We start from the raw sequence: 26,992 nt of genomic DNA on the forward strand, positions 1-26,992 counted from the left end.
GGAATTCTGAAAAAAAGTAAGTCGGGCCTAAAGAGAATTCCCTTGGGAATGGGTGGGGCTCAGATTTGGGGAAAGAAAGGGCAGATTTAGAATTCTGAAAGGGCAAGGAATCCCGGGGCCCTGGGGGTATGGCTTGGTTTCCCCGTGGCTTTGGCAGTAGGTGAGGCTGGCCCCTGACCCACTCACTTTTGTGTCACACTCGTAGGTACTCCACTCTTGCCTTGGTGCCTGTCTTCGTCCAGCTGAGTAACCGCCAGAGCCTCCTGCCAGTTGTTGGTGCAGCCTTCTCCATTGCCATCCGTGCCCAACGCCCGTGCTGCAGCCATGTCACTCCTGGCGACCCTGGGGCTGGAGCTGGACAGGACCCTGCTCCCAGCTAGCGGGCTGGGCTGGCTCGTAGACTATGGGAAACTCCCCCTGGCCCCTGCCCCCCTGGGCCCCTATGAGGTCCTTGGGGGAGCCCTGGAGGGTGGGCTTCCAGGGAGGGGAGAGCCCCTGGCAGGTAAGGGCAGGCAAAGAATGGAGGTGGGGTGAGCTGGGCTGTGGGGGGCAGGGGAGAAGAATTCATTCATTCATTTTTCATTCATTCAATAAGTATTTATTGCGCATGTATAATATGTCAGGCACTGTCTTAGGTGCTGGGGATACAGCTGGAAACAAGACTGACATGATCCCTGCCCTCTTGGAGCTCACACTCTACTGGGGAGACAGACAAGAGACATATTAAATGATGATGCATGGGGATAAGTGGGAAACACTTAGTAGCTGAGCTTAAAAATGACAACAAGGACACGTTTAGAGTGGGGAGCCAGGAAACCCTCTCCAAGTCAGTAACATTTTGGCTGAGACCTAAAGAATGGTAAGGAATGAGCCATGAAAAGGGAAGAGCTTTTCAGGTGGAAGAAACAGCATAGGCAGAGCTCCTGAGGCAGGAAGTGTTTTATTCATTAGTGTATCCCAAATGCTTGGTACATAGTGGGTTTTCAATAATTAATTAAAGATGAAACAGGGTGTGTTTATGTGTGATTTAATTTGCCGTTTACGAGTAAACTAGAGGGTAAATCAAGAAACCACAGGTGCAGGCTAATCAGTAAAGAGGATGTTGGAACGGTTGAAGAAATGGCTGGTTGTTTTGTTGTTTGGATCATTGGTTGGTTGACTGGTTCATTGATTGTTTGGCTAATTGGTCGGTTAGTTGGCTGGTCTGTTGGTCTGTTGACTGGTTTGATGATTCCTTGCTTGGTCGGCTGACTGATTGGCTGGTTGGTGGTTTTACTCAATGAATGGGACGAATGAGGTAGTCGTGAGTGGGACCTGGTTGGGTGGAGGCTTAGGAACTCAAGGAGCTTTCTGCCCCTCTCCACTCCTCCAGGCGATGGCTTCTCTGACTGGATGACGGAGCGGGTGGACTTTACAGCCCTCCTCCCTCTGGAGCCCCCCTTGCCTTCAGGTGCCCTCCCCCCACCTTCCCCACCCCCACCTGACCTGGAAGCTATGGCCTCCCTCCTCAAGAAGGAGCTGGAGCAGATGGAAGACTTCTTCCTTGACGCCCCACTCCTCCCACCATCCTCCCCACCTCCGACACAGCCAGCACCGGCACCCGCCCTCTCCCTCCCCCTCCCCCTGCCTGCCTTTGACCTCCCCCCGCCCCCGGCCCCGGACACCCTCGACTTGCTGGCTATCTACTGCCGCAGTGAGGCCGCGCAGGGGGACTCGGGGTTGGCGCCCCCCCGGTCCCCGCCACGGCAACCCCCTTCTCCTCCCGCTCAACCCTCCCGCCCCACCCCCTACCCCAATCCTGCCGCCACCCGAGGGGACCGCAAGCAAAAGAAGAGAGACCAGAACAAGTCAGCAGCTCTGAGGTACCGCCAGAGGAAGCGTGCAGAGGGCGAGGCCCTGGAGGGCGAGTGCCAGGGGCTGGAGGCCCGGAACCGGGAGCTGAGGCAGAGGGCTGAGTCGGTGGAGCGGGAGATCCAGTACGTCAAGGATCTGCTCATCGAAGTGTACAAGGCTCGAAGCCGGAGGACCCGGCCCAGCTAGCTGGGCGGGGTCTTCAGGCCATAGCGGGCGAGCTGCTCTTCAGCCGTGGCTCACTTCTGTTTCTGGGGCTGAGGTGGGAGGGCCCCCGTCATCCCCCCGCCTCTAGCTGCCTTCCAACCTCCCCCTCCTCCCCCTTCCTCCTCCCTCCCCTCCCCTCCCCCTCCCCCTCCCCTTTTGTCCTTGCCTCCTTTCCTCCCTCCCCAGAATCATGGAATGTTTGGCCTTAGTCCACATCTATACCCTTCAACTAACAGCTGAGGAACCGAGGCCCATGGGGAATTGGGGGAGCAGGGGAGAGCTTGGAAACCTGGTCTCTCAAGCAGGGAAGTGAGGCCAGGAATCTCTGCAGAACGTCTATGCAGAGGAGGACAGGGAGGCCATCTGGAGACTAAGTCAGGGAGGGCTTTAACAAAGGTGCCCGCAGAATACAAGCAAAATCAGCCAAGTGACCTTGGGGAACTACATTTGGGGGTGGAACCAAAAAGGTGGCCGAGTTCACAGAGCAGGTGGATAAGTGGGCAGCTGGGGAGGTGGGCGGGTGGGGGGGAGTGGCCATGATGGGTGACTGGGTGTTCATTTTAGCTCTGGGAGGAAATCAGTGTTTTGTGAAGGTGTTGGGGGAGGGGCTGCCTCTAGGTGAGGGAGGGCGGGGACTGATCCTTTCCAGGGGTTGTGAGTGGAAATAAAATGAAGAATTTCCTCTGGCTGTGCGTCTTGTCTTTGAGAGGAGAAGTTGCTCGGAGGGCAGTCTTAGACCAAAGACGATAATGATAATAATGGAAATGACATAATACTTACGGTCAAGCACACACACCGACACACAGTCAAGGCCAAGATGGGACTGATTGAACTGGTAAACGTCCAAGACCCACTTTTAGCTTCCATTTGTTACTTACGTAGACAGGGAAAAGAGAGAATAGCCAAAGGTGCGAGCTCCCCGTGGTCCTTGTCACCAAAAAGGGTGACACCAAAAGGGGCTGGATGGCTGCAGCACAGTTGTGGGGTACCCTGTGATGAAGAGCCAGCTGTCTGAGCAAAGCTTCCCAGGGGAAGTCGGAGGAAGTGGGAGGTGGCCTGGTAGCCATGGCGGAGACATACAGCTACATCTGTTTTCTGAAGGCTTACTGTGTACCGAGTGCTATTTTAAGCATTTTGCATGATTATTTCAGTCAACCCAAAAGAAAGGTATTGTTAGGTTTTGGATGAATAACCACAAACACTCATTCCATCTGTGTGGTCTCTGCCGGGCGCTGGCTGGGAGAGGAAGGGCTGGTCACATAGTGGTGGACAAAAAGTCAGGTTTTCTGCCACTGTGGAACCTACCTTCTGGTTGGGGAGACAGAGGTGATATAACTTGACCAAGTGTATTAGTTATAAATGTTTTTGGCTGCAAGTAACAGCAGACCTGCCCATCAGTGGTGTGCACGTAAGTTTCTTCCACAGAAGTCTAGAGGGAGGCTGCTGCTGTTACCGAGGTCTCTCAGATTCTCTTGGCTTTTACATCATGGTCACAGGATGGAGGCCACAGCTCCAGGCATTGTATCTAAATTTGAGACAGGAGGTCAAATCTTTCTTAGCTGACTCTGGTAGATTTCTGCTTACATCTCATTGTCTAGAGCTATGTTACATGGGTACTCCTAGCTGTAGGAAGGAATATGATTCAGCCTTAAAAAGGAAGGAAACTTTAACACATGCTACAACATGGATGTACCTTGAGGACATTATGCTAAGTGAAATAAGCCAGTCACAAAAGGTAGTGTATGATTCCACTTATATGAGATACCATTCAAGGTCCTCAAGTTTCAACCAGAAGTAGGATTGTTGAATCAAATGGTAATTCTATTTTTAATTTTTTGAGGAAATGCCCAGCTGTGTTCCACAGTGGCATTTTACATTTTACATTCCCACCAACAGTACACGAGGGTTCCAGTTTCTTCAATCCTTGCCAACTTAGTCTTTTCCTTTTCTTTTTTAATATTGAGTTGGCCAAAACGTTCATTATGGAAAAAACCCGAACGAACTTTTTGGCCAACCCAATAGTAGCCATTCCTGATGGTTGTGTGGTGTATGCCTAAAATTTTTAATTCAAAAAGAATCAAGGAGTGTATTTAAATATACTGTTGATTAAGGTATTGACTTGATTTACCAAAGACCACATAACAGAGGCTTTAGTGACATGGATTGATTTTCTCATGTAAATATCCACACTGGTAGATGGGGCAGGGAGTAGGTCGGCCTTACCTGCTGAGGTGATCCATGGACCCAGGTTCCTTCTATCTTGTTGCTCCACACCTCCCAGCTCTGGTCCTCAAACTTGATTGTGCATCAGAATCCCCTGGAGGGTTTTTGGAAACACAGTCCTGGGCCCCATGCCCCAGAGTTTCTGATTCAGCAGGTCTTGGATGGGGCCTGAGAATTTGCCTCTCTCACAAAGCCCCAGGTGCCACTGCTGCAGCTACAGCTGGTCTGGGGACCACAATTTGGGAACCATTCTCCTAAAGTGTCAGCCTCTTCAAGACGGTTGAAGCCAAGTCATCATCACTATCACTTTGTTACAGCAAGCAGGAAAGGGCAAAGAGATACTGGAGAGCAAGCAGCCTCCTTTTAAGGACCCTCTTTTTAAGGATGTGAGCTGGGAGTTTCCTACATCTTTTCTGCTCCTTTCCTTTGGCTGGAAATTTGTCACGTGGGAACACCTACTTGCAAAGTAGCCTGGGAAATGTAGTCTCTAGATGGGTGGTCATTTTCTCAGCCAGAGCCTAGGTGGTCCTATTACCAAAAGGAAAAGGGGAAAAATGGATGTTAGGGAGTCTGGTCATTAAGATAGAACTAAGAGAGTCAGCCAGGGTCAGGAATACAGGGATGCAGGGGCTTCTAGGCCAGCAGTTCCCAATGTTGTCTGGGGACCTCAGGGTCCCCAAGGCACTTTCAGGTGTTTTACAAAGTTAAAACTATTTTCATAGTAATAGTAAGATGTTATTTGCCTCCCTCTTTCCCTCTCTCTCTCTCTCTCTCTCTCTGTGGAATTTTCCAGAGATTATGTGATGTATGACATCATACTCTGACGGCTAATGGAATATGTGTTTGTGTATTCTCAATTTAAAGGTTTTGCAATTTTAATTGCTAAAACTGAAACAGGAAGGAAAGGGACAGGGCACAACCTTTAAAAGAATGACATAACTATAGGACATGACAAAAACTGGTTAGAACTAACTAGGTCCGAGATGGCAGAAGATTTGACTTCCAGTGGAGCCTCATTATATGCTCATTGTAATACATTAATACATTAGCATATGCTAAAGGACACACCCACCAGGGCCATGACAGTTCAGAGGCTAACCGTAAAAGGCCAAAAAGTGGGTAGTGGCCCAATTCCTGGAAATCTCCGCCTCTTCCCCCAAATAGTTGGAATAATCCTGCCACTCATTAGCCTGTGAAATTACCCAGCCCATAAAAACTAACCACCCCATATTTCAGGGCTTCTTGCCTTCTGAGATGGCCCATATTTTGTTGGTGGAGTGTGTTTCTCTCTAAATAAATCCACTTCTTACCTATCACTTTGTCTCTCACTGAATTTTTTCTGAAGCGAGACATCAAGAACCTGAGCTTCATTAAGCCCTGAGACCAGGTGTGTGATCTCAATTAAAAGACGGTGGATTCAAGTCCCAATCTGGGTTCTGGCTGGGTTTGAGTCCTGACACGTGGGACTATAAATATTGATAGATATAACCCATGCAAACAAGGGGTCTCTGTTATTTATTTAAGAGTGCAAAGGGGTCTCTGAGACCCAAAAGCGTGAGAACTGCTATGTTCGTATTTATTTCTACTTAACTTCAAGTCTTGACACTTGGGCCAGCCAAGTGTGAATTGGGGCTGAAATTCCACCTGAGGGCTGACCTGTCCAAAGGGGCAGGTTTTGCCCTTCTCCACCCAACAGTAAAGCATATTTATTTGTGACAGTGCTGACATTTACCTGAGCCTTATGCGTCTGGACAACAGAGAAGAAATCCCCTGCCCTGCACCCTACCCCCCAACTTTTGCTTTCCAGGAAATGGCTTACTGCAAACAAGCACCCTTCCCCATATGACTTAGATAAGACCCATGGATGAGCCCCTTGTTCACCTAAGACAAAGCAACACACAGATCCTCCAAATTTCCATTTTTTGGACTAATAAACAATTAGCTGTTTTGCCCACCATGGATCAGTTGGCACAAAATGCTTGTTAACCAAACCTAAGTTAAGTCTCCCACCACATCCCTTCCAGAATTTTGGTCCATCCTTAGCCTGAGCCCTAATACAACCTCTGAATAGGGTGGCCTCAGGATAAACCATTCTCTCTGATCTACTGTTCTAGCAAGCTACCTTGTCATCCCACTTCCCCACATCTCATTCTTTTTAGCCTTGTTAACTCCTCCCTATAGAAGAAAAACTCTGCTGTCTGCTAGCAGCTTGCAAATCTTATGGTTTTCCTGATTATAGTAGTGCCTCTCCCATTGCAATAGCCCCTCCTCTGCTTTGCAATAATCCTTTTGAAGAAAGTCTTTCTTTACCAAGTCTGAATTGTTTTTCATTGAGGTGAAATTCACACAACGTAATTAACCATTTAAAAGTGAACAATTCAGTTACATTTAGTTCACACAATGTTGCACAACCACCACCTCTATCTAGTTCCAAAACATTTCCATCATGCCAAAATATAGCCCCATGCCCTTTAAGCAGTTACTTCACATGCACGCTCTCCCTCCAATTTTTTTTTTTAAGTTATTTATTTATTTATTTCTGGCTGCGTTGGGTCTTCGTTGGTGCGTGCAGGCTTTCTGTAGTTGTGGCAAGTGGGGGCTACTCTTCCTTATGGTGCGCGGGCTTCAGTAGTTGTGGCTTGCGGGCTCTAGAGCGCAGGCTCAGTAGTTGTGGTGCATGGGCTTAGTTGCTCCGTGGCATGTGGGATCTTCCCGGACCAGGGCTCGAACCCGTGTCTCCTGCATTGGCAGGCGGATTCTTAACCACTGTGCCACCAGGGAAGTCCCAAGGGTCATCTTTTAGATGCCCCACTTGGGGACCCCTTTTGCTTCATTATCCTTCATCTCTTGGTGCTGACCACAGCATGGTTTAAAAAAAAGAATAGGAAAAATACATCTCTGAGAAGCTGTGGCCACAGCCCAGACTTACTGTGGATATCCACCCTGTGTACTCGTAGTTGGGGGGGCAGGGACCCTCAGAGCTTGAACTTAGTTTGAAGCATCCCTGACTGGTGTTGCTACCTAGCAGAAGTAAACACAAATGTCAAAGCCCAAGTTCAAGCTTGCTTGGAGCAGCCAAGGCCCTCAAGACAAATTATCTTTAGTGCTAACTCCCCTCTGGCATTCCTGTGGATTTTGGCTTGGGCGGTCCTTGACAATTGTTGCTCAGAAGATGATTTTCATATTTTATCTGTCACCTTTATGCATATTTAAGAAGGATGGTTTGTTTGAACAATCTAGAATAGGCACAGACTGTTGATCTCCATCTCTGATTCGTTTTGTTACCTATGAATACTTGCAATTTTAAGCCCGAGCTCTGGAATGTCAATAATTTACATTGTACATGACAAGAAAACCACAGGCCAGTGTAGCTCAATCTTATCAGCAAACAAGGAGAAAGAACTAAATTAAACTTGACTTAATAACAGTGAAATTAGGAGAACTTAGTGCTTTTTCTCCCCCAGAAAAACAGGCGTCTTTGCCTTTCTGAGCCTAGGTTCCTTATCTTGAAGTCAGGGATGGCAATGCTGGACCTGAGAGGTAGCACAAATGTGGAGAGAAATCACGAGGAATTTGGAAAGAGTTGGATCTGGGAGCTAACCCTTTCTCCATCATAATATTTCTTCGTGAGCTGAAAACAATGGTGCAGGTGGGCACCCATTATAGAGTCGGATATCGATTTAAAGGATTCTGACCAGTGTTTAAAGATATCAATAGAACAGAATACAAAATACCATGTATCACAGAGTGCTATTTTGTGAAACTATGTTGATGTAAAATCATATCTTACTTTGCATCACGGTCAGAAAAGTTTGGAAGCCAAAGTTATGAAGCACCCAGTATCAAATACTGATTTTCAGACAACTGCCCACCCGCTATCAACTCCCTTTCAAAGATGCCGATTCAACCACGCCCAAAGCAAACGTTCCTGGTCTCCCGGCGTCTCTATCTTAGCAGGACTCCGCCGCCAGGTGGCGCCTGTGCCCCGCTGTGAGTGGGTTAACCTCCAACCTTGACTCAGCCCAAGCCCGTGACTTCCTTGGGGTCCCCTCTCGCCCCGAGGATCCGGTTTACTGGGACTAGAAGCCCTGACCACGAATAGAATTCCCAGAACAGAGAGCGGCAGGAGGGCGCAGGCGGTCACGAAGGGATGTGGCCATCCTAAAATATCCACTCATCCCTTCATTCCACAGTGCTCATTAAATGCCCCTGTGCACCTCCCAGAGCTCACATCCCGGTATGGGAGGACAGACGAGACCTCAAATTCACCACCCTGCCCGTACAGGAAGGCCTCCCCACCTAGTCTGGCATGGGACAACCCAGGGTGGAATCCAGGCGGCTGTGTGACCTTGGGCAGCTTGCTTAACCTCTCTGTGCCTCAGTTTCCTCTGCTCTAAAATGGGACTAATAGCACCTACTTGATAGGGCTGTCTGAGCATTAAATGAGTTAGTATTTGTAAATCACTTTGAAGGGCCTGGTGTGTTTGTTAAACCAATTGCTAAAAATTCCCACTTTACAGAAGAGAAAACTGAGGATCAGAGTAGGGGAGTGAATCACCAAAGCCACATTTCCGCACCTAGGGAGATCTCTGAGTTGAGTCCAGTGACCTTGATTCCACGCCCAGAGGTTTTCCTCGGCATTGTGCTTGCGGTAGAAGTAAACCCAGTTCCCTTGGCATAGTTGGCGGGGGGCGGGGAGCTGCCAAAGCCAGTGAAGTACTCCAAATGAGCCCAGGGTCCAACTAGACAACAGTTAGTACTGGAGTCACAACTGAATCTAGCATGGGGCCCTGTCTCTGGGTCAGTGGAATAGCCAGACAAGTAAATAAATCATTTTCTTACAATGAACGACATCCAGATTGCAGTAGACATAAAGAGAAAGTAATGTGAGCTGGTCAGTAAGTGTTATGGAGCTACACTGCCTCTTCAGTACTGAACTGTGATGAATTATGAAGTAAGGTTGGGCGTGGCATTAACCCTCCTTCAGGAGAAGGGATCTAACAGGGCCAGAAGGCAAAGGCCAGTTACATTAACAGGTCCCAAGATTCCTGTATCACCTACGTATGCTGCTCTGTGGTCTTGCCCTGAATGTTCAACCATGTTCAGGTTCCACTTGGAGTTCCCAGTGACCATCTGACCAAGTGTACTGGGTTGGATAGTGTCTCCTCCACATTTATGTTCTTCCCAGAGCCCTAGAATGTGACTTTGTTTGGAAATAGTGTCATTGCAGATGCAATTGGTTAAGATGAGGTCACATTACAGTAGGGTGGGTCATTCATCCCATATAACTGTTGTCCTTACAAGAAGAAAAGAAACACAGAGACAGACATGAAGGGAGAAGGCCAGGTGAAGACAGAGGCAGGGATGCATCCACAAGGCAAGGGATGCCAGAGATTGCCAGCAGCCACCAGAAGCTGGAAGAGGCAAGGAAGGGTCCTTCCCTAGAGACTTCAGAGAGAGGAGAGCCCTGCCAACACCATGATTTTGGACTTCTAGCCTCCAGAACTGTGAGAAAATACACTTCTGTTATTTTAAGCACCACAGTTTGTGGTGCTTTATTACAGTAGTGCTAGGAAAATAATCCACCAAGGGGTAAATCCTGTTTCAGTCCTGTTTCATAGCTGGTTTGAATTACTATGTTGATAATAGCCAGAAATGTGCTGTTTCTGTATTAGTGGCCCTGAGGACTTAAAAAAATTGTGTTAAAAATACAAAATATATAGCAGCACTGTTTACAGTAGCAAGACAGGGAAGCAACCTAAATTTCCATCGACAGAAGAATGGGTAAAGAAGATGTGATATATATATACACACACACAATGGAATATTACTCATCCATAAAAAAGAATGAAATAATGCCATTTGCAGCAACATGGATGGACCTAGAGATTATCATACTAAGTGAAGTAAGTCAGAGAAAGATATCATACGATATCACTTATTTGTAGAATCTTAAAAAATAATACAAATGACCTTATTTACAAACCAGAAATAGACTCACAGACATGGAAAACAAACTTATGGTTACCAAAGGGGAAAGCAGGGTAGGGATAAATTTGAAATTGGTAATTAGCAGATATACACTACTATATATAAAGTAGGACCTACTGTATAGCACAGGGAACTATATTCAATATCTTGTAGTAACCTATAATGGAAAAGAATCTGATAAAGGATAGATATATATGTATAACTGAATCACTTTGCTGTATACCTGAAACTAACACAACATTGTAAATCAACTATACTTCAATAAAAACATACATAACATGAAATTTACAATTGTAACCATCTTAAACTGTATAATTCAGTGGCATTTAGCACATTCACAGTGTTGTGCAACCATCACCACTATCTCGTTCTAGAACTTTTTCATCCTCTCCCCCACCCCCAAGCATGAAGCCTGGACCCGTTAAGCAATCACCCCCAAAACCACTCTCCCCCCAGCTCCTGGAAACTGTTAATCTGCTTTCTGTCCCTGTGGCTTTGCCCAGTCCGAATACTTCATATAAAGGGAATCATGGGGCTTCCCTGGTGGCGCAGTGGTTGAGAGTCCGCCTGCCGATGCAGGGGACGCAGGTTCAGTGCCCCGGTCCGGGAAGATCCCACATGCCGCGGAGCGGCTGGGCCTGTGAGCCATGGCCGCTGAGCCTGCGCGTCCGGAGCCTGTGCTCTGCAACTGGAGAGGCCACAACAGTGAGAGGCCCGAGTACCGCAAAAAAAAAAAAAAAAAAAAAGATAACCAGTTCCTAATCTTTGGAAACCTGTGAATGTTAATTTCTATGGCAGAAATGACTTAGCCTATGTGATTAAATTAAGCATTTTGAGATGGGGCAATTATCCTGGATTCCCTGCATTGGCCCTAAATGTAAGCACAAGCATTCTCCTAAGAGGGGGGTGGAGGGAGATTTGAACACAGGAGAGAAGCCCGTGTGATGGAAAAGCAGATGAAAGCAGAGGCAGACAGAGAAGATGCTATGCCATTGGCTTTGCAGATGGCGGAGGGGGCCTTGAGGCAAGGGGATGGATTCTCCTCTAGAGCCTCTCAAGGGACTAGGGCTTCAACTTCAACTTCAAACAGCCCAAATGCATTCTCTTACGGTTCTGGAGTCTAAAAGTCCAAACAGAGTCTCAGGGAGATAAATCAAGGTGTCAGCAGGGTTGGTTCCTTCTGGAGGATCTCGAGGTGAATCTCTTTCTTGCTTCTTGCAGGTTCTTGCGATGGCATCACTACAATCTCTTTGATCATCATCCATCATTGACCCCTGCTGTGGTCCATGCTCCCTCTGCCTCTGTCTTATAAACTTGTGATCACAATGGAGCTCCACCTGGAGAATCGCTCCACCCCAAGAGCCTCAATGTGATCACACCTGCAAAGGTCTTTTGCCCTGCAAGGTAACACGTATTCACACGTTCCGGGGATTAAGATGGGGATGTTATTTCTATTTATTTATTTATGGCTGCGCTGGGTCTTTGTTGCTGCATGTGGGCTTTCTCTAGTTGTGGTGAGCGGGGGGCTACTCTTCTTTGTGGTGCGCGGGCTTCTCACTGCGGAGGCTTCTCTTGTTGCGGAGCACAGGCTCTAGGTGCGTGGGCTTCAGTAGTTGTGGTGTGCGGGCTCAGTAGTTATGGCTCGCGGGCTCTAGAGCACAGGCTCAGTGGTTGTGGTGCACAGGCTTAGTTGCTCCATTTTTCCTGGAACAGGGCTCAAACCGGTGTCCCCTGCATTGGCAGGCAGATTCTTAACCACTGCACCACCAGGGAAGTCCTGGCAGTTTCTTGAGTAACTATAATGCAAAATAATCAATATGCCATTGAAGCACATTTTGAGATGGCCTGCTCTGGGCCCCAAACACACTCACACACATACACAAGCGGACACACACACATTTGGGTGTTATTCATTGTGAGTCCTGGGGTAAACTCTCCACCCTACTATTTCTCCCAGGAATGGTGGAGCTCTATATCCAGGCAACTGGACCTAGTTGTCAGGCCAAGGAGGCCCAGAGGCAATGACATCTCCCATGGAAGACAAAGAATAGGGTTCCTGACTTTTTTTTTTTTTTTTGCGGTACGCGGGCCTCTCACTGTCGCGGCCTCTCCCGCTGCGGAGCACAGGCTCCGGACGTGCAGGCTCAGCGGCCATGGCTCACGGGCCCAGCCGCTCCGCAGCATGTGGGATCCTCCCGGACTGGGGCATGAACCCGTGTCCCCTGCATCGGCAGACGGACTCTCAACCACTGAGCCACCAGGGAATCCCAGGGTTCCTGACTTTAGGTGACAGCTTGGTCCTCAGCACTAAATGTCCATGCCATGTGGTCCTGAGTCTCCCAGAAATCCTACCAGTGGCTGACCTCCCCACCCCCATTCTTTCGGGCCATCTATTGGAAAAGCAATGAATAGTCTACTTGATTTGAAAAAAGGGAAGTTTTTGGGGCCTGTTTTGCAATTCTGTAGAAATTGGAAAACTGACTCAAACCAAGACAAGGCAGAGCGACTGAGTCAGAGACAGAGATCCTGGTTTCCCTTCTCCTCAGAGCCTGCCCCCAAGACCTGCTCTCTGTGGGGTCCAGGCCGGGCTGTAGACGACAGGGTAGCAAGTGCAAGAGGAGGGATGGGCACCTTGGTACCAGCTGGGACCATTTAGTTAAAAGTGATGTTGCCTCCAGGGACTTCCATGGTGGTCCAGTGGCTAAGACTCTGTACTCCCAGTGCAGGGGGCCCTGGTTTGATCCCTGGTCAGGGAGCTGGATCCCATATGCTTCAACTAGGAGTTCGCATCTTGCAACTAAAACCAAACCCAAACAAAACAAAAACGTCGCAAGGAAGATCGAAGATCCTGCGTGCCTCAATTAAAAACAAAACAAAACAAAATGTCGCAACGAAGATCTAAGATCCGCGTACCACAACTAAGACCCCATGCAGCCAAATAAAAAAAATGAATATTAAAAAAAAAAAGTGATGTTGCGTCCCGTTTGTGAGACAAGCGATAAGGAAGTAAAGTGAGAAACTGGTTGTAGATGAAGGGGAACTGAGGGTTTCTTCTGTGCATTTTCTGTGCTTTTCAGGCTGCATTTATCCCATTTCCTTTTTACGTATTTGTGATAAACTCAGCAATTTTCCCCGTCAGCAACTTCCCATCCTAGACAAGTTCTGGGCTCTTTGAGAGCTGACCACTGCAGGTCCACCAGAGGGCGCGCAAAAACGCGAGCGCTGGTCCCCAGGATGGGCAGACCCAGGCAGGTGGGCACCGTCGCCCCCACTTAGGTAAACGGTGGCTTTCTGCACCACAGTCTGAGGAGGAGGAGGGAAACAGACTGTTCTGGGGATCCCCAAGACCACCCTGAAGTTTGATGATTCATTGGAAGGACTTAAGGAATTCAGAGAAACTGTTATACTCAGGATTTGTTACAACAAAAGGATACAGATTACAATTTGCCAAGGAAGGAATTCCCCGGCCATCCAGTGGTTAGGACTCTGCACTCTCACTGCTGGGGCTCCGGCTTCCATCCCTGGTGGAGGAACAAAGATCCTGTAAGTCACGCTGCACGGCCAAAGAAATTTAGAATAGAATAGAATAAAATAAAATCTGCAAAGTTCACAGGACAGGGTCCAGGGGAGGCCAGGCACAAGGTTCCAGTGGTCTCTCCCAGTAGAGTCATGTGGACAGTGCTTAATTGTCCGAGTGCTATGGACTGAATCCCCCATCCCCAATTCATACGTTGAAGCCCTAACCCCCTCAATGTGACTGTATTTGGAGATAGAAACAAGGGGGTAATTAAGGTTAAATGAGGTCATAAGGGTGGGACCCTTATGCAATAGGATTAGTGCCCTTATAGGAAGAGACACAGAGACACCAGAGTTCTCTCTCTCTCCCTCTCTCTGTCTCTGACATGTGAGGGCACAGTGAGAAGGCAGCTATCTGCCAGCCAGGAGGCAGACCCTCGCCAAGCTAACACCTGGATCTTGGACTTCTGGCCTCTAGAACTGTGAGAAAGTGTTGATACATTTCGGTTGTTTAAGCTGCCCAGTGTGTGGTATCTTATGGCAACTCAAAGCTGACCAATACACCCAGCAACGATGTATGACAGCATTTGTGGAGTATAACCCTTGGTGTCCAGCGTTTTTATTGGGGGCCTGTTATGGGTTGAATTGTGTCCCCCCAAAAAAGATGTTCAAGACCTAACCCCCAGTACCTGTGAATGTGACCTTATTTGGAAACAGGGTCTTTGCAGGTGATCAAGTTAAGGTGAGGTCATTAGGGTGGGCCTAATCCGATATGACCAGTATTCTTATTAAAAAATAAAAAGGAAATGTGGACACCGAGACACACATGCCAAGGGCTTAGGATTCCCTCCCAGGAGCTGGGTAAAGCCCATGCCTCTCTTTGGATGAGGTTAATTCTTTACTACATGTATTGCCAGTCACTTGAGAAGTTGGGTTGGATGCCAGCAGAGTGGTCCCAGATATGTGTCCTTCATTCCTATGTTGTCCCAACCCTCAGGAGAGGGACAGATGTTCATCAACCCAGCCCCTGGGCAGTGCTGACCACGCTCTCCTCTTAGGGCAGGTCTGAGTCTGGAAGCTTCTTACAAGTGTTGCCTAAATCCTTTGCAGGCCCCTGAGCAAAATGAAAATGTGAGGTTCCTTTGACCAAAAAAAAAAAAAAAAAAAAAAAAAGCAGGAAAAACCTTTATTCCTTTTTTCCATGGACTCTCTCTCAATCAGTCATGTTTTGTTTTTCTCTTAACATTAAAAAAAATTGTCTTAAAATACCCATAACATAAAATTTACCATTTTAACCATTTTTAAAATAGATTTATTATTTATTTATTTTATTTATTTTTGGCTGCAATGGGTCTTAGCTGTGGCATGCGGGATCTTTCATTGCAGTGCATGGGTTTCTCTCTAGTTGTGGCGTGGGCTCCAGAGCACGTGGGTTCTGTAGTTGCAGCACTTGGGCTCTCTAGTGGCAGTGCACGAGCTTAGTTGCCCCATGGCACATGGGATCTTAGTTCCCCGACCAGGGATCGAACTGGCATCCCGTGCATCGCAAGATGGATTCTTATCCACTGGGCCACCAGGGAAGTCCCTGTTCATAGTGTTTATATTTGCTAGTTAATGTCCAATCCCTTGGGCTTGACTGGGGGGATGGGCAGTGCAGACCTTCACAGGCACCCACTCAACTCAGCACACTCCAGACCCTCTCTGTGCCCAAGTGGTGGGATGGGGGTGCGAGGGTGGGCCCAGAAGCTGTCTCCAGATCCAGGACGTCCCCGGATGGACTGCATGTGATTCAAAGTTCCAATCCCCCTGGCATGTGGTCCTTATCACATTAGACTTCACTTACAAAATGCAAACTTATTAGGAATTTCAAGATGGCAACCTCAGAGCATCAAACCCCAGGCGGGAAGCCCTTCTGAGCATGAAGCTCTGTGCAAATAGTCCACTTCTTACTGTGGAGCTGGGATCCTTGTGTGGACACATACATGGCCCCAAGACAGGCAGGGAGGTGAGTAGAGTTTGGAGAGCCTGGGTGGGGGCACTGGGTTTGGGGTCACGCAAAAGTGAGGCAGGATTTGTGAGGTCATGCCCTCCTCTGCCTGCAGCCCCTGCGTGCAGTAGATGTTTGCCTGGCAAATGAATGAATGAACAAATAAATGAATGAATGAATGAATCCCTGCCTCCAGCACCTCACCTGGAGCCTTCCCCCGCCTGTTTCCTGGGAGAGCCCCACTCCCGGCACTGCCCTCCCCCTAGGCTGACCCAGGGTGGCTGCTTCCTGGGGTCAGGGTTTAGAGCAGCCCTGCATCCTATCTCTGCTCTGGTGCTTCCATCTATGAAAGGAGAAGTCAGAAGAGATGTCTTCCAGACATTTGCAGTTCCAAGCTTCCTCTTTTACTCATCTGTGGATGGTCACTGCCCGCTTCTCCCCCAGAAGCTTCCTGTTGGGGCTTCCTTCCCGGACAGACAGGTAGGTCCGGAAACTGGACAGTCCTGGGAACTCCTGGCCCCTTGGACATGGACAGGTTGCTGCTGCTGCTGCTGCCCCTGCTACGGGAGGGTGAGTGAGTTGATGGTGGGGAGAGCAGGGTCCCGGCCGGGACGGGGCTGGGGCTGGAGCTGCAGCTGAGCCTCTGTGTCCCCCCAGGGTCCCTGCAGCAGGATCCGTGGTACCAGCTGCAAGTGCAGGAATCGGTGACAGTGCAGGAGGGTTTGTGTGTCCTTGTGCCCTGCACCGTCTCCTATCCCTCACTTGGCCCGACCGACTCTACACCCATTTATGGTGAATGGTTCCGGAAAGGGGATAGACCATCCCAAATGGATCTTGCCATGGCCACAAACAACCCAGGCAGGGGAGTAAAAAAGAAGAGAAAAATCCCATTCCACCTCCTCGGGGACCCTGGGGCAAACAACTGCTCCCTGGGCATCACAGACGCCCGGAAGGGGGACAGTGGAAACTATTATTTTCAGCTGATGAGAGGTGATGTGAAACATAGTTACAAAAATAACCTGTTCATTGTGAACGTGACAGGTACGGAGGGGTCCCCAGGAACAGATAACAGGGATGGGGGGAAGGACGGACCCCCTTGTCCCTCCACCTCTAAGGGGGACACTGGCGCATGGTCACATCAGGGCTGGGCACACACAGGGGGCCCCTCTGGGGTCTGGCTTCTCCCTCTCTCCTCTCCAGCGCTGACACAGACCCCCGATATCTACATCAAGGAGCCCCTGGAGTCCGGCTCTAGCAGCCACGTGACGTGCTCCGTACCAGGGGCCTGTGACCTGGCCACGCGGCCCACCATCTCCTGGACCGGGGCTGCCCTCCGCCCCCCGGGACTGGACTCGAAGGGGGCCTATAACTCCTCGGAGATCCTGCTCACTCCCGGCCCACAGGACCACGGCACCAACCTCACCTGCCGGGTGACCTTCCGCAGGGCTGGCGTGAGCACGGAGAGGACCGTCACGCTCAACGTGTCTTGTGAGTGCGGAATCAGGATGGGGGGTGCTCGCGGGGCGGGGCATGGGCGCTGGTGACCCGGAGGCCAGGGGCTGGGAGGGTCTGCAGGAAGGATGTAGGCCCTGCTCTGCTGTGCTTCCATTTCTGTGCCTCCTGGGTGGTGGGGGGCGCGGAAGGGTCAGCTCTGACTCTCTTCCTCACTGCGTCTCTCTGCCCTAGACGCCCCCCAGAACCTGACCATCAGCATCTCCCGAGGAAATGGCACAGGTAGGAAGGGAGGGCCGTGGGGATATAGCAGGGATGGGAGAGACGGGAGAGCCCCCATTGACTCCTAGACAAATTGTTTTTTACTTACTATTCATTTCGTGCGAAGACGATTTGTCAAACATATGCAAATTTTGAGGAAACACCATAAAAGGAAGACCCGGGTGGTACTTAGCACCCTGGGTAAGAACTAGAAGCTCATCTCCACCTTTGGAGCACCCGATTTTAGCCCCTCCCTTCTGGCCTCGGAGAAAGCCACTACACTGAATTCGTGTGATTCTCCTTTTATTGATTTCATTTTACTTTATTTAAAAAATCTGTATTTATTTATTTTTGGCTGCCTTGGGTCTTTGCTGCTGCACACGGGCTTTCTCTAGTTGTGGCGAGAGGGGCCTACTCTTCGTTTCGGCGCACAGGCTTCTCTTGCTGCGGAGCATGGGCTCTAGGTGCGCGGGCTTCAGTAGTTGTGGCACGTGGGCTCAGTAATTGTGGCTGGCGTGCTCCAGAGCGCAGGCTTGTTAGTTGCGGTGCATGGGCTTAGTTGCTCCGCGGTACTTGGGATCTTCCTGGACCAGGGCTTGAACCCGTGTCCCCTGCATTGGCAGGCGGATTCTTAACCACTGGCCACCTTTATTTTTGGCCACACTGAGGGGCTTGTGGGATCATAGTTCCCCAACCAGGGATGGAACACAGGTCCTTGGCAGTGAAAGTGCGGAGGCCTAACCACTGGACCGCCAGGGAGTTCCCATAATTTTACTTTATTTTTGATTGCAGTGTAATTGATAAGTAAATTGTATATATTTAAAGTGTACCACGTGATGGTTCGATATACGTATATGCTGTGAAAGGATTACCAGTCAAGTTAATTAATACATCCACATTCCTTCTGTTTTCTTTTAATTTTACCAAATATGTTTGAATCTCTGCACGATGTATAGTTTACCGTATTTTTAAAAGCTTTATGTGAATAGGAGTAAGACGTGTTCCTGTTTGACTTTTTATTTCTTTAGTTGAAATTAAATTCACGTAACATAAAATTAGCCATTTTATTTTTTCCCCTTTATTTTTAAATTAAGCAGAGCTGATTTACAATACTGTGTTAGTTTCAGGTGTACAGCAAAGTGATTCAGTTATACATATATATAAATTTATCCTTTTTCAGATTCTTTTCCATTATAGGTTATTGCAAGACACTGAATATAGTTAAAATTAGCCATTTTATTTTATTTTATTTTATTATTTTTGGCTGCACTGCACAGCTTGTGGGATCTTAGTTCCCTGACTAGGGATGGGACCCGAGCTCTCACCCGAGCAGTGAAAGCGCCAAGTCCTAACCACTGGACCCCCAGGGAATTCCCAAAATAAGCCATTTTAAAGGAAACAATTCAATGGCATTGAGGACGTACCTATTAGGTAGTCATGTCTTTTTTTTTTTTTTTTTAAATATTTATTTATTTATTTATTTATTTTGCTGTGCCGGGTCTTAGTTGCGGCATGTGGGATCTAGTTCACTGCCAGGGATCAAACCCAGGCCCCCTGTATTGGGAGACCAGAGTATTAACCACTGGACCACCAGGGAAGTCCCAAAATGAGCCATTTTAAAGGGAACAATTCAGTGGCATTAGGACATTCACAACGTGGTGCAACTGCCCACCTCAACCTAATTCCAAAACTTTCCCATCACCCAGAAAGAAAGCCCTGTACCTGTTAAGTATTCAAGTCCTATTCTCCCTCTCTCCAGCCCCAGGCAACTACTCATCTACTTTCTGTCTCTGTGAATTTGCTATGAATTCTGGATATTTACAGAAATGGAATTATACCATCTGTGGACTTTCGTGTCTGGCTTCTTTCACTTAACGTGATGTTTTCAAGGTTCATCCACATTGTAGCATCGATCAGAACTTCCCTCCTTTTTATGGCTGAATAATATTCCACTGTGTGGATGGACCACCATCTGTTTCTCCATCCATTTGTTGATGGGCATTTGGGTTGTTTCTACCTTGTGGCCGTTGTGAATGGTGCTGCTCTGAACATTCCTGTACAAGTAACTGTTTGAGTTCCTGATGTCAATTCTTTTGAGTCTGTACCTGGGAGTGGATTTTCTGTGTCAGAACTGCCTTGACTTTGGTGTGGCAGCATCTCATGATCTTGACCTTCACCTGCAGTGCTTGGAGCTGTAATTACCATGTCTCCTTGTCGACAGACCATTCCACTGCAGAACTTAGTTTTCCATTCCATTTTTGTTTTTGTTTTTCTCTTTTCCATTCTACTTTTTTTTTTTTTTTTTTTTTTTTTTTTGTGGTATGCAGGCCTCTCACTGCTGTGGCCTCTCCCGCTGCGGAGCACAGGCTCCAGACGCGCAGGCCCAGCAGCCATGGCTCACGGGCCCAGCCACTCCGCGGCATGTGGGATCTTCCTGGACCGGAGCACGAACCCGCGTCCCCTGCATTGGCAGGCGGACTCTCAACCACTGCGCCACCAGGGAAGCCCCCATTCTACTTTTGACAAGCGTTTGAGTTCACTGATTTTAGTTTTCCTGGGAATGTCCCTTCAAACATTCCCCATTCCCTGGGCGAATAGAATAGCCTTTCTTTTGGGCAATACTTCTAAAGCTTGATTGAGCACACACATTTCTCAAGGATCTTGTGACAGTGAAGATTCTTACTCTGGAGGCCCAGGGAGGCCTGCAAATCTGCATCTCTAACCAGGTCCTGAAGGGTGCTGATCTACTGGGTCACAGTCCCTACTCTGAGTTATGAGATTATAAGTTTTAGGGCCAGGAGCATAATTGTGGGGCCTCAGGGATGTATGTATGTGTATATATATATATATATATATATTTGTTTTTATTATTTTTTAATTAATTAATTTATTTGGCTGTGCTGGGTCTTAGTTGCGGCATGCAATATTTTTTGTTTTTTTTTAGTTGTGGCATGCGGGCTTTAGTTCCTTGACCAGGGATCGAACCTGGGCCCCCTGCCTTGGGAGCGTGGAGTCTTAACCTCTGGACCACCAGGGAGGTCCCTCAGGGATATCTATTATCGATGCCACTAGATAAGGCTATGACAGAATAGCTCTGGACTGGCCACACGAGAAACTGGCAATGAATGTTGCCTGGGACAAGAGGAATTTGTCACTTGGGGAGTCAGTGTGGGAGGGACTTCATTCTGGACACCCCTTCCTTCCTCTGTGAATTTTAGAATGCGAGATGTGAACGCCCTATTTATCCTGAGATAACCGGGGCAAAGGAGGTGAGGAGGTAGAGACCAGGTCCTGAAGAACCTTGAAGGATGTGGGACTTGAATTTTGGATACTTGAATGGCGGATGGTGACAGTTCAGGAAGGAAGGAGAGAAACGTGGATGAGGACAAATGCCTCAGAGAAGTTAAGGGGCAACCCGTGTCCATCCACAGATGGACAGATGAACAAAACATCGTCTGTTCAGACAATGGATGAGATTCAGCCACGAAAAGGAATGAGGCACTGATACACGTAGAAGAACCTTGGAAACATCATGCTGAGGGGAAGAAGCTGGATATTTACATGCCATGGCCGGAAGAGACAAATCCATAGAGACAGAGATTAGTGGTTGCTTAGGGCTGGGGTGATGAGAGGATTGGGGGGGGTGGCTAAGGGGTACAGAGTGTTGTGGGGGGTCATGAAAATGTTCTAAAATTGATTGTGGTGATGGTTATCGCATGACTTTTAGGTGGTATGTAAATGGAGTTGCGTGGTATGCGAATTATATCTCAATAAAGCTGCTTAAAAAACTATTTGTGGGATTCCTTCCCAACTTAAAAAAAAAAAAAGTAGAAAGGAGAAATAGAAACAGCGCTTCATAGCCTGGGCTCAGCTCTCTGTCTCTGTCTCTTTCTGTCTGTCTCTGTGTCTCTCTGTCTTTGTCTCTGTCTGTCTCTCTCTCTCCAGAGCTGAAATACCTGGGGAATGGCTCATCTCTTCCTGTCCTGGAAGGAGAATCTCTGCGCCTGGTCTGTGTCGCCGACAGCAACCCCCCAGCCACACTGAGCTGGTCCCGGGGGAGCCGGACCCTGAGCCCCTCACATCCCTCAAACCCCGGGGTCCTGCAGGTGCCCCAGGTGGTGTCGGGCCATGAAGGCGAATTCACCTGCCGAGCTCAGCATCCTCAGGGCTCCCTGTGGACCTCCGTGCATCTCTCCGTGCAGAGTGAGCTGGGAGGAGGGAAAACACTCAGGGACAGGACACTCAGGTCCAGGGGAGGGGAGAGGCACGCTGATACGTCTCCTTCCCCACAGACGCCCCGCAGCTGCTGGGACCCTCCTGCGCCCAGGAGGATGAGGGTCTGCACTGCGACTGTTCCTCCCGAGCTCAGCCGGCGCCCTCCCTGCGCTGGCGGCTGGGGGAGGGGCTGCTGGAGGGGAATTTCAGCAACGCCTCCTTCAAGATCACCTCCAGCTCGTCTGGGCCCTGGGCCAACAGCTCCCTGAGCCTCCGCGAGGGGCTCAGCTCTGGCCTCAGACTCAGCTGCGAGGCCCAGAACGTCCACGGGGCCCAGAGCGCCACTGTCCTGCTGCTGCCACGTCAGGGGGCCTGTTGGGGGCAGAGGCTTAGGGGGAAAGGAGTCTCCATCCTTTGAAGATGGAGCTTGTGGGGAGAGGGGCCTGGACGGGAGGGGATGAGACAGGGGTGGGAGCGGAGCCCTGTCCTTTGGCTGGTTGGGGGCTGAGGAGAGTTCAGTTCTGTGGGAGGAAGGGGCACGAGGGTGCTGGGGCTTGCAGGGGAGCCACCCCACACCCCGATCATCTGCAGGGAAGCCCAAGCTTGGAGGAGAATTCCTTCTGGGGGCCGTGGGAGGAGCTGGCATCGCTGGCCTGCTCAGTCTGTGTTCCTGCCTCATCTTCTTCACGTGAGTGTCATCTCTTGGGGGAGGGAGGCGAGTGCAGGGGGCGGGAAGGGGTCTGAGCCCTGGAATCCCAGGCAGCCCCCGCTGGAGGAACCTGGATGGTGCAGAGCTTTGGAGAACCGGGCCTTGGGTCAGGGAGTCAGAGCAGGGTCTGTCCCCAGCCATCCATGAAGGGCGCCCGTTCTCATTATGAAGGTCAATAAGATGAGGTGCACCCCCTACCTCCTGGCCTCGGTCAGCCGTTCTAGCCTTCTGTTTTTTTATATTTTTCTTATTTTTTGGCCACGCCGTGTGGCACTTGGGATCTTAGTTCCCTGACCAGGGATAGAACCCATGCCCCCTGCAGTGGAAGCTTGGAGTCTTAACCACTGGGCTGCCAGGGAAGTCCCAGCCCTTCTAGCCTCTTAAGCAGGGAGGACAGTAGTTGCCCTCCAAGCTCTGAGCCAGCTGGGCTGTTGAAAGGTCCTGGCTTCCCCTTTCAGAGTGAAGACCTTCAGGAAGGCACCCGGTGAGAAGGATGAGCCCTCCGTGCTGGGTCTTACCTCCCAGGTGAGTGACGAGCGCTGTCCCTCGGGATCCCATCTATCTCCCCAGCATGGCCATGGCTGCAGTCCTCTCGATGACTTAGACGCTCACCATGACCCACACAAGCTTTTCCTCTGGACCCTATCAACACAGTCACCCAGCCCAGTGACCTGGGAGTCACCCTCCCCTCTGCTCTCTGTCTCCTCTCTCAGAGCCAAGGACCACCCAGCCATCTTACTGATTGTATTCAGTTCCAACTGGGCCCTCCCTACCCCCACCTCCTCCTTTCTCTCCGGACCGCTGACCCACTTTCCCCCCACTTCCTACCTCACCTCCCCAAGACAGGATGCCACAAGGCTCTCCCCAAAATAATTATTGTCTACTATCAAGTTTGGGGGTCCCCAAGACAAGCTCAATTTCAATAACTCACCAGAAGGACTCACAAAACTCACTGAAAGCTTTTATACTCATGGTTATAGTATATTACAGGACAAGGATAGAGATTAAAATCAACTAAGGGAAAAGGCACATGGGGCAGAGTCTGGGGGAGACCAGGCGTGAGTACCCAGTTGCCTCTTTCAAGTGGAATTGTGCAGAAAGTGCTTAATTCTCCCAGCAATGATGTGTGATAACATGTATGGGCTATTGCCAGACAGGGAAGCACACCTGAGCCTTCACATCCAGAGTTTTTTTTTTTCTTTTTTTTGGCCACACTGAGCAGCTTGTGGGATCTTAGTTCCCTGACCAGGCATCAAACTCATGTCCCTGCAGTGGAAATGAGGAGCCCTAACCACTGGACGGCCAAGGAATTCTCCCATACCCAGCATTTTTATTGGGAGTTGGTTACGTTGGCATGGCTGACTGCCCACATGGCTTAACTTAGTGTCCAGTCTCTGCAGAGGTGTGATACTGTGTGACCCAAGGCCCCCACCATCTGTCACATTGTTACACCATCTAGTGTGGGCCAAGACCCGGGTGAACAAAGACACTCTAATCAGTCAAGACATTTCAAGGGTTTAGAGGTTCCCTCCCAGGTGCTGGGGCACAGGGTCAAATTTCCTTTGGGCAAGGTTAACCCTTTCTGGCACAACAAGATCCTTTGATTTTAGGGTTCATAATGCAATTGGGTGATTGTGTTTGCCTGAACCTCTGAAATGCTGAGTGGTCCCTGAAGGGCCATCCAGGTCTGAGCAAATCCCTGTCCTCACACCACCCATCCCATTTTTGTCCCATCTTAATTTGCAATTATATAGTAATATAATTGACTACTGCTTTAACGCCTGCTCCCCGCCGTCCCCCTCCACCCCACCGCAAGTTGCAGGAGGTCAGGAATGGTGTCTTCTTTGTTCCTCATTGAATATCCAGAGCCTGGCACCAGGGGAGCTCTTCCATAAGGCAGCATTGGAGTCAGAAAGATCTAGCATAAATCTTGGCCTTACCAATGACTAAATGTGTGATTTGGGCTATTTACTTAGCTTCGATTTCTCCACCTGATAAATGGGGATAATAGTGTCTCCCAAGTAGATTGTTGTGAGGAATATAGGAGACTGGCAACTAACTACCAAGGGCCAGGCATTATTACTCTCAAGCATTTGTTGAATGAATGAATGAATGGGGGCCTCAGCCAATGTCTGGAATGGATAGATGGAAGACTGAATGTTCAGTTTTCAGGGTTACGTACGGACCCCCCTTGCTCTCTCCCAGCCCTGTTATCCTAATATGACCCCCTTCTTTCCCTCCACTCAGGGTTACCAGCATGAGTGTCCTCCAGGCAGCCCCCGGGACCTCCCCCCACCAGTGGTGGCCGCCCCCACCTCTGGGGAGGAACAGGAGCTCCATTACGCCTCCCTCAGTTTCTACACGCTGAGGCCCTGGGAGCCTCAGGACCAGGAGGCCACCAGCACCACCGAATATGCTGAGATCAAGATCCATAAATGACGACCCCCAGCTCTGGAGACCTCCCCCCACCAGAGCTCCCCAAAGACTCTCGGCTGAGGCTGTCGTTGGGCTGCATCGCATCCCTCTGCCCCACCTGCCCCCTCCGTCTCCCCTCCACAGGGACCCACCCCTGGGGCACTTCCTCCTCCCAACACATTGCATACCGGCCTCTCTCTGAGCCTGCTTCCTGGAAACTCAATTTGTGTATTTCCTCAGACAAAAACAATCATTCACTGATTATCTGAAATCAATGATTCAAGGGTACCTCTTGAATTTTGTGTCCTTGATATTTTGCTTCTCCTTAAGTTTCTTGTTTTGCAGAATCTGCTTATAAAATTCCTTGCAGTTCCAGTCTGTGTCCATTTACATCGTAATATAGTTTTCACGGGGGTCACATCCAACGGATTTTGTTCTTCTTTCCATTGAGCGTCCATTGAATTTTTTCCATTGTTTCCATTCGTGAGGAAACACGCCCAACAAGAGCATTATGAGCCGAGATGGGGAATGTGTTTTTGGCATAAATTTAATAACTTCATGCTGGTAACTGTTCTTCACATTGGAGGTGTTGAAGCATGTAATTCCATCTTTCATAGCAGATTTTGCTTTGCCATTTTTCAGGATCATGTTGCATCTCTTGATCAATGACCTTTAAAAAAGGTGTCCACCGGGCTTCCCTGGTGGCGCAGTGGTTGAGAGTCTGCCTGCCGATGCAGGGGACGTGGGTTCGTGCCCCGGTCCGGGAAGATCCCACATGCCGCGGAGCGGCTAGGCCCGTGAGCCATGGCCGCTGAGCCTGCGCGTCCGGAGCCTGTGCTCTGCAATGGGAGAGGCCACAACAGTGAGTGGCCCGCGTACCGCAAAAAAAAAAAAAAAAAAAAAAAATGGTGTCCACCAACAAAACAAGAGCATGGTTGCCACTTTTTACCCCCTTCCTCAACATGACACAAGATGGTTCCATGTGCTCTCATGCTGGCAGAGTATTTGGTAACATCTGTGTAAAAGAATCACATTCTCCAAGGGATGAAATCTTTTTGAAAATATCATCATGGGAATGCCACAGTAATTACCCACTTCAAGTCAGAATTTCTTCTCACAGACATTGAAAACAAACAGATGGTTACCAAAGAGGAAAGGAGGCAGGGAGGGATAAATTAGGAGTTTGGGATTAACAGATACACACTACTATATATAAAAGAGATAAACAACAAGGACCTACTGCATAGTTCAGGGAACCATATTCATTATCTTGTAATAACTAATAAGGGAAAAAAATCTGAAAAAGAATCTATATGTATATATGTATAACTGAATTACTTTGCTGTACACCTGAAACTAACACAACATTGTAAATCAACTATACTTCAAATTAAAAAAAAAATTTTTCCTGTTCTAAGTCATATCTCTTTTAAGAATAGCCTTGACACTTGAAGAAATTTTCCATCAATTCTTACACATTCAACAAGTTCTTATAAACAACAGAGCACTTAACATTGTTTTCTGTTCTTTTTATATATTTATTTATTTTTGGCTGCCTTGGGTCTTGGTTGCTGCGCGCAGGCTTTCTGTGGTTGCGGCGAGCGGGGGCCACTCTTCATTGTGGTGCGACAGCTTCTCATTGCAGTGTCTTCTCCTGTTGCGGAGCATGGGCTCTAGGCACGCGGGCTTCAGTAGTTGTGGCATGCGGGCTCAGTAGTTTTGGCTTGCGTGCTCTAGAGCACAGGCTCAGTAGTTGTGGTGCACGGGCTTAGTTGCTTCGTGGCATGTGGGATCTTCCTGGGCCAGGGCTCGAACCCATGTCCCCTGCATTGGCAGGCGGATTCTTAACCACTGCGCCACCAGGGAAGTCCTCTGTTCTTTTAATTTGCATAATTCTATGGCTAAACAGACCCTGGAAATTATAAGTAAGCAATGAAATATGCTTCTCCCCCATGGATTATTTTATTATTTTAATTTTTATTTTGGCCGTGCCGTGTGGCTTCTGGGATCTTAGTTCCCCAACCAGGGATTGAACCTGCACTCTTAACAGTGAAAGCACCAACTCCTAACTGGACTGCCAGGGAATTCCCATGGATTATTATTATCTTCTTCTATAAAATTTATTTATTTATTTATTTATTAATTATTTTTGGCTGCACTGGGTC

The 26,992-nt window shown here is 48.9% G+C and overlaps 2 protein-coding genes across 2 annotated transcripts; both read left to right on the forward strand.

The window, feature by feature from the left end:
• Positions 1-324: 324 nt before the first annotated feature.
• Positions 325-2,040, forward strand: ATF5 (activating transcription factor 5; the record flags this gene model as incomplete). Its single annotated transcript, XM_079724246.1, has 2 exons — positions 325-502; positions 1,373-2,040. 2 exons carry the CDS (start codon positions 325-327, stop codon positions 2,038-2,040), a joined length of 846 nt encoding a protein of 281 aa, XP_079580372.1.
• A 14,262-nt stretch (positions 2,041-16,302) lies between these two features.
• SIGLEC11 (sialic acid binding Ig like lectin 11) lies at positions 16,303-24,851 on the forward strand (the record flags this gene model as incomplete). Its single annotated transcript, XM_079723050.1, has 9 exons — positions 16,303-16,345; positions 16,433-16,816; positions 16,934-17,263; positions 17,462-17,509; positions 21,434-21,691; positions 21,781-22,065; positions 22,295-22,391; positions 22,871-22,937; positions 24,660-24,851. 9 exons carry the CDS (start codon positions 16,303-16,305, stop codon positions 24,849-24,851), a joined length of 1,704 nt encoding a protein of 567 aa, XP_079579176.1.
• Positions 24,852-26,992: the final 2,141 nt, after the last annotated feature.

Source organism: Hyperoodon ampullatus, assembly GCF_949752795.1.
Source record: "Hyperoodon ampullatus genome assembly, chromosome: 18".
NCBI classification, from domain to species: domain Eukaryota; kingdom Metazoa; phylum Chordata; class Mammalia; order Artiodactyla; family Ziphiidae; genus Hyperoodon; species Hyperoodon ampullatus.